The sequence below is a fragment of the Parambassis ranga genome, chromosome 22 (genome assembly GCF_900634625.1).
Source record: "Parambassis ranga chromosome 22, fParRan2.1, whole genome shotgun sequence".
Lineage (NCBI taxonomy): Eukaryota > Metazoa > Chordata > Actinopteri > Ambassidae > Parambassis > Parambassis ranga.
In genome coordinates this window covers 16,326,849-16,339,875 of record NC_041042.1, presented here as the reverse complement: position 1 = coordinate 16,339,875, position 13,027 = coordinate 16,326,849, and the positions used below count along the sequence as shown (strand labels likewise).

Genomic DNA, 13,027 nt, shown 5'->3' with positions numbered 1-13,027 from the left:
TTATTATTTCTTTAAATGGACCTCAGTGGTTTTTTTCATGCTTTACTCTGACTCTGAACTGGCCAGCAGCACGCTCAGGATATTTTCCTGTGTTTATACTGCTGTTATTTTTGGTACCCTGCATCCAATCAAAGACAGACCTTTGCATCCTGGCTGGGATGAAGGAGGGCGGGGTTTTCCTCTCTGTATATACCTGAAGGCCACACAACAAACCTTTGTGTTTCTTTTTTAAACCAGCATGTAATTATTTGAACCTGAAAGGAAGTGACACACAGCTTGTAGAGGTAAATACCGGCGGGGCGTGTTTGTGGAAGAAAAAAATCTTTTCGGTCAAACGTAATCACAGTGGAGAAACAATTAGTCACTAACACAGTCAGGGCTTTGTCATGAGTGTGTAACAGCATAAGGGGTCGACTGTATGTGGGCTGAACAAAGACAGAGGTACTACACATGATGTTGGCTTTATTTTAAAAACGTGAGCACAGACTCCACTCTTCAGGTCTCATTGTTTCAGCCTTCTGATAATCTTCTTGATGAGTAAATCATCATTTCCAAGCCCAAACAGAGGAATCTCTCTATCTTGCCTGTGGGTTTTAATGGTCTAACCACATGGAGGACACTGAGGGGACACAGCAGCTCGGAACAAGTGCTGCCTTGTTGAACGCTCATACTCACTGGCATCCAGTAACCCGGCGAGAGAGGAGGATCGTATAACGCTGTCCTGTTTTTCTCATAGATTTTTGTGGTTTGAGCAAAAAAACTCTTCTGGATACTGTCCCAGATTTAATTCAGAAAAAAAGAGCAATCCAACAAATGCTTCTGTCTGAAATGCTCAGTCCTGAGGAGGAGAGGTGCTTGTGCCAATAAACTTTATATAATTCATTATCTGCTGGAGTAAGTTCCCATTATCTTTATGAGATCAGAACAGAAAATCATGGAAATTGGATTGATTTATCCAGAGAATCAGATGAATTATGGAGAGGATGAGTGTGGGAAAGTCCTCGGAGGTTTCTGTGTGTGTCTGTGGTCAGCTGATCACCAAGTGATCACCACTGAGGTGGAAAGAGTGACTCAGTGAACATGTACATCCTCACTGACAGATAAGGAGCCTCCATGACACACAGACCGTCTGATCGGCCGTCTCCTCCACACATGCTGGGGAAACCACCAGCTATCTACCAGCTGGATGTGGACACAAGTTACTACAGAGAGGATTAAAAACAACAGACACAAACACAAAAAGATAACAAATAACTAGGCTCGAAACGACTAAAAATGTGATAAAAAAAACACACAAAACAACCACAAAGATGACAACAACAAATATTCTCAAAGCAACTACTGTACACAAGTGAACTACAGGAGCACAAAACAACTCAAACTGGCTATAAATACACTTAAAATAATTACAAAGCTTCACAAACTCAACCACAAAAATATTAAAGTTGGCTACGAAATGAATTAAATCTACAAGGATACACAAACCAGCTACCAAGAGCCCGGAATCAACTACACAAAGATGTAAATTAGCTACAAAATGACTCAAAACAACAAGAACATATTGTACCACACTGACAAGAAAACCAGGCTGTAATGACGGTATTACACAGCTACAGACACACAAAGTGACATCAACTGATGCAAAACACACTACAGGAGAAACTCATTACTTCTGTGATGACACACAAATACAAACTACCACAAGATATGACTGACCTCCCACCCCGTGTTATGATGAAAAGTGATGTGTTTTGTTGTATTTCCTCTGACTCGTAAACATGAACATCAGGGACGTTTGAGGCTGCAGCAGGGACGGCCGGTGACTGTGCCTTCTTCTGTCCTCCAGGACTTGAGGAGAACTCTGCTGGTAAAGTGAAAACAAGGACAATCGAAAGCCATATGGACCAAAGCGAGCTAAGTGAAGAGGAACAGGAGCCAGCAGCGGTGCCATCTGCCTCCACTTTACACTGCAGAACAGTAAAACTGCCCGTCCAGTGCAGAGGAATGTGTGTGTGCCTGATAAAGCTGGTGGGCACATTTGATCACACTCAGACCTCTCTCTCTCTCTCACTCACTCTTTAGCTGCACTACAGCAGGGGAATCCCATCTCTCTCCTCTTTCAACATATTAACCCCTGCTAAACAGAGCGTGTGCAGAAGGCTACTCACGCTGCAATTACAGCAGTGATTAGAGATCAGTGCTGCCTGTTTAATCCAGGGAGCAGTGAAGAAGGCGGAGGAGGCTCCTCAGAGGACATGGGAAGAGCCCCAAAGGAGCAAATGAAGGGAAATGTGAACTGTAGCTTTGCATCTGCTGCAACACACACATGGAGTGCCACTGTGGATTTCCTGTCACTGTTCTCTGAAGCCACATACAAGCAGCCTCAGAGGATTGAAAGGAGTGCAGGAGCGCCATCTGCTGGTGAGGATTTACATCTAAAGACCTTATTACTCTGAGGACTTGATTTTTCCACTGACCTTCACGATGTGTTACCGTGTTGTCGGGATGTTCCTGGACTCATCGGCGGCTTTAATGTCTTCCAGCTGCTCTCTCTATCCTTTGTGCGTCACTGACAAAATATAATACAGCTTTTCATTTGTATCTGGAGACCAGACAAAAGGTAGGAGGAGTAAAGCCAGTGTTCAGAGTTAACCCTTTATTCAAAGAGACAAGAAGGAGCACAGGGTGGCTCAGGGTAGAGAGAGAATGCTACAAGCCATAAATAATGGGTAAAAAACCGTTTGATCCGTCACTGATGGGACCGATCGAAGGAGGATAATACACTTATTATAAAATTAAATCAAGTTCAGTCAAATGTGCATCAGACACAGCTTAGTCTTACAAAAAAGAAAAAGTGCCAGTGTTCATACGCTCTCAGCGTACAAAAACAAGCTGTACTGTTTGGATGATTTAACCAACATTAGTTTTTACAGTAGGCTGAACCATTGAAGTCTTGAATCAGGACGGATATGCCACACAGATACACGTTCCCACACTGCTCCTCTCTTTGCATGCATGTACTGTGCAACCCACCGACAGCACCGCGGGGGTCTCTAAGTAAACGACCTTAATCACACTCAAGGTAAACATCAGCAAATCAAATCAAACATTACACCGTCTGATTGGAGACACATTAAGGGGACACACGAGATCGACGACATTCACCAGGCCTCTCATTGGGAGTGGATACAGTCCATTTAATTTAAGTAGCATCTACTCGGCAAAGGGTTCCTGCCCCGTCCGTACCTGCGAGGAGTTAATCCTCCAGATTTTCCTCCACCTAAATCCAGTTTCTAATCACGTTGGTTTGTGCATCCACGTGGCTTGATTTTCTGATAATTAACGTCACTACTTGCTTTGCTAAATTTCCCCATTAAATAGATTCAAGGGAGAAAATGAGGCAGCCACAGAAAAATTCAATGTAAAAGCTTTTTTTGTCAGTGGATTGTTTAATTTTTTTGCGACACCGAAAACTGGAGTGGTGTGTGTGTGTGTGTGTGTTAGGTTGTCATAAAATCTATGAACACATCAAATAACGAGAGTAAAATTCAAACACAAAGCCTGGTATACTTATTATTCAGAGATAAAAATATAATAACACACTTATTTTTAAAAAATAATGCATAGCATAAACCGCATTGCAAAAAATCCAGCTGGACTGCCCTTCATAACAAAAACCTCAGCCAGGCCGTTTGCCTCCACGAGTGAAAACAGGTGTCAGGAGTGTTCTTTGTTTTTCCAGGTGGAGCTTGCTGCTCAGGCAGAGAGCGCGGCGGTGAGAGTCTGAAGCGCTCTCATTACAAAACAAGGGAGGGGGGGGGGATAAAAGAAGCCAGGTGGGTTTTGGGAAGTTGGGAAGGAGAGGAAATGTTGGACTCCCTGCTCTAAAACACTGCTGCTCAGGACCGCTCCTCCAAACCGCCACGATCGAAACAAAGAGGGCCCACGTGATGCTCCACGCCAGTTCTTTAGGGGTCCTCTTCTTCCTCGCGGTGTCCCACCACCCTCTTCCTCAGAGCTTCGTCAGAGAAACCCTGTCCCTTTGGTTCGGGGCGACCCTCAGGTGACCCCCTCCGCCTTCTCCAGACCTCATCCTGGTCCTCCTCCTCTTCCTCTTCATCGTCATCTTCCTCACCATCAGCCTCGTGGTCATCTTCTTGGATTAACCTCGCCTGCTCCATCGTCTGCTTCTCTGCAGAAACAGCAACAATCTGGTTATGAACAAACATCCGTGTTCTGTTTGTAGTGATGTTACTACTACTACTACTACTCACTCTGGTAGTACTCGGAGGAAGAAAATCGGCGTGATGGGAAGACGAAATCTGCGATAAACACCAGCAACTGCAAAGAAAAGGATCACTGCAACCATGAAGTTTCTGCTAAAGCACATTTTTATTTAATGAACATTTTTGCTGAGCTCATTAAAGTGAAGTTAAGTTACTCACCAGTCCTAGTGCGAGCCCAGAGAACAGAGTGGCCAAGCCAAAGATCACATATGAACCCCAGACGGGAATCCCCAGCTGCTCCGTCATGTAGTTATGACAATGCTACAAAAAACATAAGACACACATTTACCTGTGTGTTTGTTTGCAGTTTTTGTCTCACTACAGACTCACTCAGGTGAACACGAGCAAATGTTTATACACATTTTACCAACACAAACCTCTGCTGTGATTGATTATAACAAAAATAAAGTTACATTTTTACACATTTTAATATGATTCAGTCACTGACCCAGTCTACTCAGCCTCTATTAAAGGTGCTTGAGTTACACAGACAGGTTTATGGAGGTCAAAGAGATAAACTGATGCATTGTTGTTGGTCTTTCCTTGTGTAAGTATATCCTTCTGTCTAACAATATGCATTGTCTCTACTCCATGTGAGTTCCAGTTAGGTGGCAGCTCTCTTAAGCTTTGGGCAACACATTCAAAAACAATACATGACTATAAAAATATGTGTGAAATTCTTACACTTACCCGGATAAACATGGAGAGCTTGAACAGAGCAGACATTGAATTCATTCTGCCAAAGTAAGAGGAGACAACAACATGTCATTTAACAGACATGTAACATCACTAAAAACACACGTATCAAGGCCAGGACTGAAGAGTGTGTGTGTGTGTCACTTTATACCAACAGAGAGACACTAAGAATAGAACACACAGCTGATGCTATTTTCTGTGGTGACACTTCAATCTTTTGTTCTACTTTCACACAACACATTAAGAACACTGAGGTCTGTAAATCATCATAATCACTGAGGGAAGACGCTTACAAAAATGAAGATGGCCCAAACCAAGCAGAGATGGGCTCCACCGCTCTCCATTTCTGCTCGTCCACAAAGCTGAGGAAGTCCTCTTTATTTCGGGCGCCCTGGTACTTCCGGAAGACACCATCCTTACAGCTGGAAACACAACAACACACACTTATGCTTGTTTTGGGATAATGCCAATGACAGAAAAAAGTGTGTAGTGCTACAGCTGCATTACAAACAGGAGCAGTCTGTGTGTCGATCACTGACCCAAGAATAGATGTGAATCTAAAGCACACTGACTCACAAAGCAAAGAGGAAGCAGCGTAAACCACAAAATAACTTACTGATAAATAGTAGGAAGTGAAGTGATGATGAATCGTCCACTCAGACCTTAAAGAGGGAGGAGACGAGAGCAGTCAGTAAGCAGGAAGAGACATGTTGACTTAAATTAATCAGGTTTCCTTTAAAACGTTATACAAAATGGCACCTAACACCTGATTAACTGAGCATATTTTCTCATAAAATAACTCGGATCATTAGAAAAATCTGCAAAAATGCCATTTTAAGCAGAGCCCTGCATGATCTTAAGGATTCCATCAGGAAGAATAACGTGGACAAAAACACAGACAACTGCTCTTATGACTGTGCTCCCTGAAAGCTTTGTGTAGTAATGTAGGTTACAGTCAGTGTACTATCCAGCTAGGGAAGGTCGTCCAGGCCTACCGGGCTGTTCCGTCACATCCACCTTGGCTATATTGACCCCCATATCGTCCCCCCAGTCCGCAAACTCTTTCCACACCGGCTGGAGCTGCTGGCATGCGGGACACCACGGCGCGTAGCTGCGGGACACAGAGCATGACAGGTAAACGATCACATGAAGTGCACCACCGCGCTGATGACTGTGTAGATAATCACTAAGAGACAAGATGGAACGTCTATAGCTACTAATGGAATTAATTAGCATGTCAGTTAGCAAAGTGGCTAGCAAATTACTCCGGCAAACTGCTCATTTAATGGCGGCGGCCGTTTTAAATTGTCGCAGCTTGCCAAGACTAAATGGAGGCAATAAACCTAAACATTTGAGGCTAAAGTTTACACGGGAATCAATATAAAACTAAACAAGCTAGCTAGCCGGTTAGCAGTTAGCACTGGATGCTAGCAGGACACTGACAATTCAATCATCCATTCTCCTGTCAGGATTTCCTCCCAGTTGCTGTCGGTTACTTCTTTGAGGCTGTCGGGCTTTGCCGTAACTGGTAATGATGTTAGAAATGCCCCCATAAAGAAAAAACATATCCACGAGCGGTGTTTTATTTGCCGCTGTAAGGAAAACATTGTGGCGCTGCTGCTAGGTAGCAAACACGCCATGTCTGATCAGCTCACTTCCGGTGTGCGCCTTCAGCCTCCGAGTCAGCTGGTTACATGTTTCAGTCTATGTAGTTTTTATTACAAAAAAGTCCATAAAATAAACTTTACTTATTACTTTTACAAATTATTGCTTTGTTTAAAGAAATATTCAAGCAGGTATTTGCTTTTTTCACATAAACATGAAGACATTTGCTGCTAAATCATCACTGTTATAATCACTTACGTCCAGCAGGTGGTGCTATTGACCAAAAAAATAACCCATCTGTTACTCAGATTTATTAACAGCTGCCTATGACATACAAAATAGATTATTATCAGTTAAATAGGGATTGCAATTAATATGTTATTTTTAATTAAAAAATAAATAGTCATTTATTGATTAATCCTGTAATTGACCAACATAATGTGCAGAATAAGATAATATATGGAAACACATTCATGTCAAAATATAACATCAATGGGATTAGTATTATTATTTTCTCCCTATCCAACACAGCCTGCATGTAGCCACAACATTGTAGCTCTGGAAATCTTAAAAGTATTTGTCACTCATAGGCTTCCATAGCTCACCAGTACGTGCCTGTGAGTGTAAGAGAACCATGTTTCTCTGCCTCAGAGGATGCCACTCGGAGTGAATCTGCAGAATGAGAGCAGTTATTATTGCTGAGGAGAACCTGCAGGCAGATTGCAACAGCAGCCGGTTATCAGTGCACCTCACGCTCTAAAAATACCCTGCAGATGACATCCTTTTGTGCCCCTACCATCGGCCCCTTTCTCCAGCCATCAGCTCTGCTCCACTTACGGCACAGAATGAATCTCCTCTCTGCTCCTATCGTGGCATTGAGGGGGGTGAAAAGTTGTGTTGTGATGTTGTGTTGTGTTGTTCACTCTGAGAACAACATTCTGATAAATGTACCTGAATTGGAAATGGGGAAAATAAACATACACACTTGGCTGCGGAAAATGTTTTCTAATTTTACATTTAATTTGCTTTTGATTAAACTGTTGATAGCTGCCCAGAGGATGATTGTTGCCATGGTAACTGCTCTGCAGCCCACAGACGTTTCTGTGGCTGCCGTCCTTGAACTATTTCACTGTTTTTTTTCCCTCTGAACATGTTTTTTTCTATAATAACTTTAAAAACTCTATGAAATATAGGGTTAATTAAAAAAAAGTAGTTCTGATGAACCCAGAGACGATGTGCAGTTCTGTTTTAGGGTCTCTCAGCTCCTTGAGCCGCAGAACTTAAATTAATCTAAAGTTGTTTTTGTGTTTTAAACAAGACAAACTACAGAAGAGCTGATAGATTCACTGGGTGCTGAATTATTGATTTCTGCCTTATAATCCTAACAAAGGACTCACAGGGACGATGTCCAACAGCTTGTTGTATCTGCTGAGCGTGTTTACATGGGCAGAGCTAATCAATGAGAGACTTTAAAGTTTATTAATCATTTAAGCTGCCTTTGCTGATTTTTGTGTGCAGAAAACAAACAACACGGATGAATGTGGTGATGTCACCGGTAGAAAATATTCAATATTTGATTAAAATTTCTCTGGTTAAAGCAAAACTGTCAATCTAAACCTAAACGATGCTACAATTCACCATCAAATTGAACTTATTGGTGTGAAATTGAACTGTTAACTGCAACACAAACAGGTGCAGGTGCTTATTTATATGTTTTTTTTTATATACCTACAGTCGACCTGCAGCTGTATCTGTGTGGATGAGCCACCACACTGTCACACAGCTCTCACAGCCACTGTCAACGTGACAGCTAATGGATTCCAGTAATTTCAAGGTTTCAAGAGTGATGAGTGAGAAGTGGCACAGCGTGGGAGTGAGGAGGTACAGCATCACAACACAGCCTCTCAAAGAGAGGCTGCACAACACAACGCTTTACAACCAGTGACCCAGTATGGGTGTTCTTCCTGTCCCCACGCTACATGTTTATCTGTACCTACATTTAACACTGACGTGAGGCTACAGTGAAATACTTATTGTTCACTCACATTGTTCATCATTTTGACCACATCATCACAGTTAGCTTGATTCTTTCACAGTCGTCTCACAGACTGGTTTGCCTAGCCAATCAGAGTCATGGCAGCCTGGTGGCATGGCTCTTGGGAAGGGGGGGTGTCATCCATCAGGATATCTGTGGTGTAGCTTCCAGATGTGGACTAATACAAGAGGATAAGCAGGTGTTTGTGCAGCTTGTGAGGACCCTGGAGATGATTAATCCTGGTTGTAATTTCAGGGGGAATGCCTCCTCTTCTTCTTTTTCTCCATCTAAAATGATGTAGCGTCAGCAGAAACAGGGGGACAAGCTGTTTCCCAGCAGATGGACAACAAAAACACTTCAGACATACCTGAGCGCTGAGGAGCATAGCGTGGCAATTACAGCTAAATACCAGCTGTTCTCACATCCCCACCAACATGTGGAGCCACCGGAGCGCTTCTAATTACCTGCGAGGATCCCTGTTTGGCCCCATGTCCTCTCATACGTCTTTCTCGTTTTTAACAATGAGGACCTCCTGCAACTCAGGCTCTCAAGAGAATTCACTGCTTCAAGCTTCAGGCCACATTACGACGACAGTTTACTGCAGACATCTACATTTCCGAGTAATTATGTGACAGTGCAGGCGTCGACTGGTGCATTTTTAATATGCTCTTAGATCAGCTTTATTACCTTCAAACCACTGTAAATGACTTTCTAATAGAAACAACGCCGCCTCTCACTCCACAGCGAATAAGGGGCTGTCCAGCACGATGCCCCCCCCCCATCCCCTGCCAGTGATGTGTTTCTGATAATCAGTTCAATAAGCCTGTTTCTGCAGCTCCACAATCTAGAAATTAGTTTACTCATATACTAATGAGTTTTCTCATCATCAATTAAACTGATCATTTTCTCAATTACTTTGCTAATCACTGGGGCAATTAAATATTCAAATGCAAATAAAAATGAGCTGCAAGCTGGTCATTATAGAGAACGTAGTTATGATTGGAATAACACCATCGCTCTGAAGTGCTTTAATTATATATATACTGATCCAATATGTGGTGGAGTGATTCTCCTCTCTGACTGCAACCATAGCAACGGCGTGTTACACATGGCAACAGCCTGCTCTTCACAAATAACATACCCCAGATTGCCCCAGCTGATCAATCAGAGTTGACAGGCAGTTGTAACATGTTAAATACTTGATACGTCTGATGGATTGGTCATCGCATTCTGCCTTCTGTGCTTTCTGAAGACTGTTGCTATGCAGAACAGACCGTTGCTATGGACACTGTCCAAGTAAAAGATGTAATGAAAGTAGTTAAAGGAGCTAGAAGTTAGAAACTCAGTGATTTTTAAATTGCTGCAACCAACACGCTCAGCTGACCCCCGAGCTGACACTAAATGTGATGCACGACCATGATTTCTGGAGCTAAGGAACCGTACAACATGGTGAATGCTCCTGTGCAGTATGTGACTTCCTGAGGAATACATTTATATTACACTGCCAACCAACCGGGCAGAGACAGAGAAGTGGAAGATTTTATCACCCACAGTGTGGCTCCTCACTCAGAAACATGATGTTCAGTTAGCCTGTAGGTCAGAGACACAGCCGAGCACGGGTCAGTGTTTGATGTGATCCTGTTAACAGGTTTAATCTGAATATGAGCCTCCTCAGTAGATGCATCTCTATCGTGGTGTGAATAAGTCTGTTGTGATGATTTTATTATCGATCAGAGTTGTGTGAGTGTGTGGCTCTGCAGTGAGCGATTCTCCCAGCGTTTCACTGCAGTCTGCGAGCCGGCCGTGTCGCAGTGTGGCGTGCGAGCGGAACAAGTGATGCATTGAGTGACATAAGAGGAAGAGGAGGAGGAGGAGGAGGTGCTATTAAAAGTGGTGCAGTCGGACAGTGGGTCAGTGGGCCGGGCAGCACCACGGATTCTGCTGAGCTCAGCTTACGACTTGTTGTTGATGGACTGCAAACGGGGAAGATAACAGATGACTGCCTTTGACATTAGATGTTCTCTCCTCTATAGAAAATGCACAGTGAAATAACAAGGTGTGTTCAGTGATTCAGATGAGACTGACCTTGTCTGTGCTTAGTGAGAAAGATCTCTTCATTTGATGAAGAACAAACAGCTGTTTGCATATTCAATTTTGTTTTTCTTTCCGGGATTCTGTAGGCAGTAGATTAGCCTGGAAGCGTCCGTGGTTAATAGCGTGCAGCCTGGGATGCCTCTTTATGAGGCTCTGTAAATGTGTCAGGCAGCAGCAGCAGGGGGAAAGCAAACTCCTCTGGTTCCTCTAATTGGATTTACACGTGTGGAAGGAGGCCTGGATTCATCTGGAACAAAAGCTTTCACTCCGCTCGTCCTGCATGGTCCATGCTGCTGTTCAGCGTTTTCAATTACCGTACCTGGATAACACAGTGGAGAAGAAGAGGGGAGCTAAGAAGCGCTTAGTGTGACAGGTTCAGCCCGCCCTCACCTGGAAAACATGGCATGAAGTCAGTCAGTCCTAACCCCTTACCCTGATTTAAACTCCTAAACCTGCAGGTTAACACCAGGTGAAAACAAAACAGCTCGTGGTGTCAGGGACTTTAACCTTAGATTCCTGAGCATATATCTGCTGTGATGCAACCTACCTTCTTTCCTTCCTTCTTCCCTTATGATGTCATACCCTGCAGCCCACCTGATTGATTGAAGTGTGCATTCGTTTGGCTCTGTGAGCACTGATTGGTGCCTCCAGGGAGGTGAATGTCAGTCTGTGGGTTGTTGATTTTTACCTTTAATGTGATCATAAAAGCCTGTTTACTGTGTGTGATCCCTCCAGGTTACACAATAGCCCTCCACTCCACTCACTGTGTACCTGAGTGCAATCACAGCGTTTATTTTAGAAGCTGCGGCGGTTACGTCCGTCCGTCTCTGTTTGTTTTATTTGTGACTCAGTGCGGATGATTCAGCCTCGTCCAGATATTGAGGAGCAGGAGCATCTTCCTGCCGTCATCCAAAGTTAAATTCAAAGGCATTAACGCTGAGAGCTCTGAGGAGGCCATTAACACTCGCACATTAACGCTCCACAGCTCTGAAGGTGAGGATGAGAAGTGTTGAACATGTGTGATGTTAAAAACAGTGAAACAAATGGCATCCTGTTGTATCTCATCTGCTGCTAATCACCAGACATCCGAGTGTTCATCTGTGAGGAGTCGTTTTAAAGCTCCTTCAGAATAACGTTTAGTTTTTTTTGTGTTGTCTGCTTTCATATCTGAGTCTGTTTTCCTGGACTGAAATTGAATTTTAGGAAAATGTCGTCCAGATGCTGCAGTGACTCAGACTTCAGATGTTCATTTATCAGCAGTAATCAATGACACAAAGTAATTTGGTTTTTCAAACCTCATTTTCTTGATTAATAGATGACACACGGTAATCAATAGTTGTATGAATGTGCCAGTTTATTGTCTCCTCCACAGTTTTTTACAGCCAGTTATAACATATCAGAGTTTTAATTTAAGATGAAATGTTCAACGTCTTCGTCCGTATCTATAGTACTACACCAGTGCCATTATTATTTAAGAAAGCATCTGGATGGATAGAATAAGCAGCCACTCTGTGTGTGTGTGTGTGTGTGTGTGTGTGTGTGTGTGGCCTGCCAACTGACAGCTGGACCATGTGTGGCGACTAACTGTGGAGACCTGTGTCCACCTCGGCTCTATGGAGTACTTGAGCTGATTTGGCTGAACGAGTGTGGCTGTTTAATCTCAGTGAGTAGCCAGGAAGGAGTTAGCTTAGCTTAGCATAAAGGCTGGATACAGGAAGAAGCCGCTGAGAGGCACTCCGAGGTGTTTAGGCAACATATTTTTGAAGGTTAGCAAGAGACTGACTGATCCAAGCTCTGAAAAAGTTCAGTGCTTGGATCTTGGCATAGGCGCCACAGGTGGTTTCCACCTGCTGGAGGGGGCATTGTTGCAAGTAAAGAGTCTGTAAGATTTACAGGTCTCGGTGCAGGATTGAGTTTGAGAGCAGGGGCGAGTGGTCGAGGGAATAAATAATACTTACATGATTAAGCTGGAGTCAGAAAGGTGGAGCAGAGCATGGAGGAGTTAATATCTGTGGTTGAAAATAATACAAGTCCAAGCGTTGGACCATAATCTCCAAGCGATGGCTCTCTTCCTCCTCCCATTCATTGTGAATAAATAAAGCCTGTCAGTATTTGGCAAACACAGACGCAGCTTACAGTGTTTACGCTCCCAGGAGGCCTGCACAGAAACAGAAAGAAACCTTACATAAGGTGGATTTCCTTATTTCTAAGATGCCCATTTATGTCCCATCATTCATGACTCAGTGACGGATGATGCTCTCACAGGCCTCTGCTGCCGTCTGAGAGGCAGGAAGGATTGTCGGAAGCAGTG

General features: G+C 43.5%; 1 protein-coding gene across 1 annotated transcript; it reads right to left on the bottom strand.

Annotated features, from left to right (window-relative positions):
• Positions 1 to 3,547: 3,547 nt before the first annotated feature.
• tmx1 (thioredoxin-related transmembrane protein 1) lies at positions 3,548 to 6,631 on the bottom strand. Its single transcript, XM_028395955.1, has 8 exons — positions 6,426 to 6,631; positions 5,978 to 6,093; positions 5,599 to 5,644; positions 5,276 to 5,404; positions 4,977 to 5,022; positions 4,446 to 4,547; positions 4,275 to 4,341; positions 3,548 to 4,192 (listed from the first exon to the last, which is right to left on the bottom strand). The coding sequence occupies exons 1-8, from the start codon at positions 6,620 to 6,622 to the stop codon at positions 3,969 to 3,971; spliced, it is 927 nt and encodes a 308-aa protein (XP_028251756.1). The 5' UTR covers positions 6,623 to 6,631; the 3' UTR covers positions 3,548 to 3,968.
• Positions 6,632 to 13,027: the final 6,396 nt, after the last annotated feature.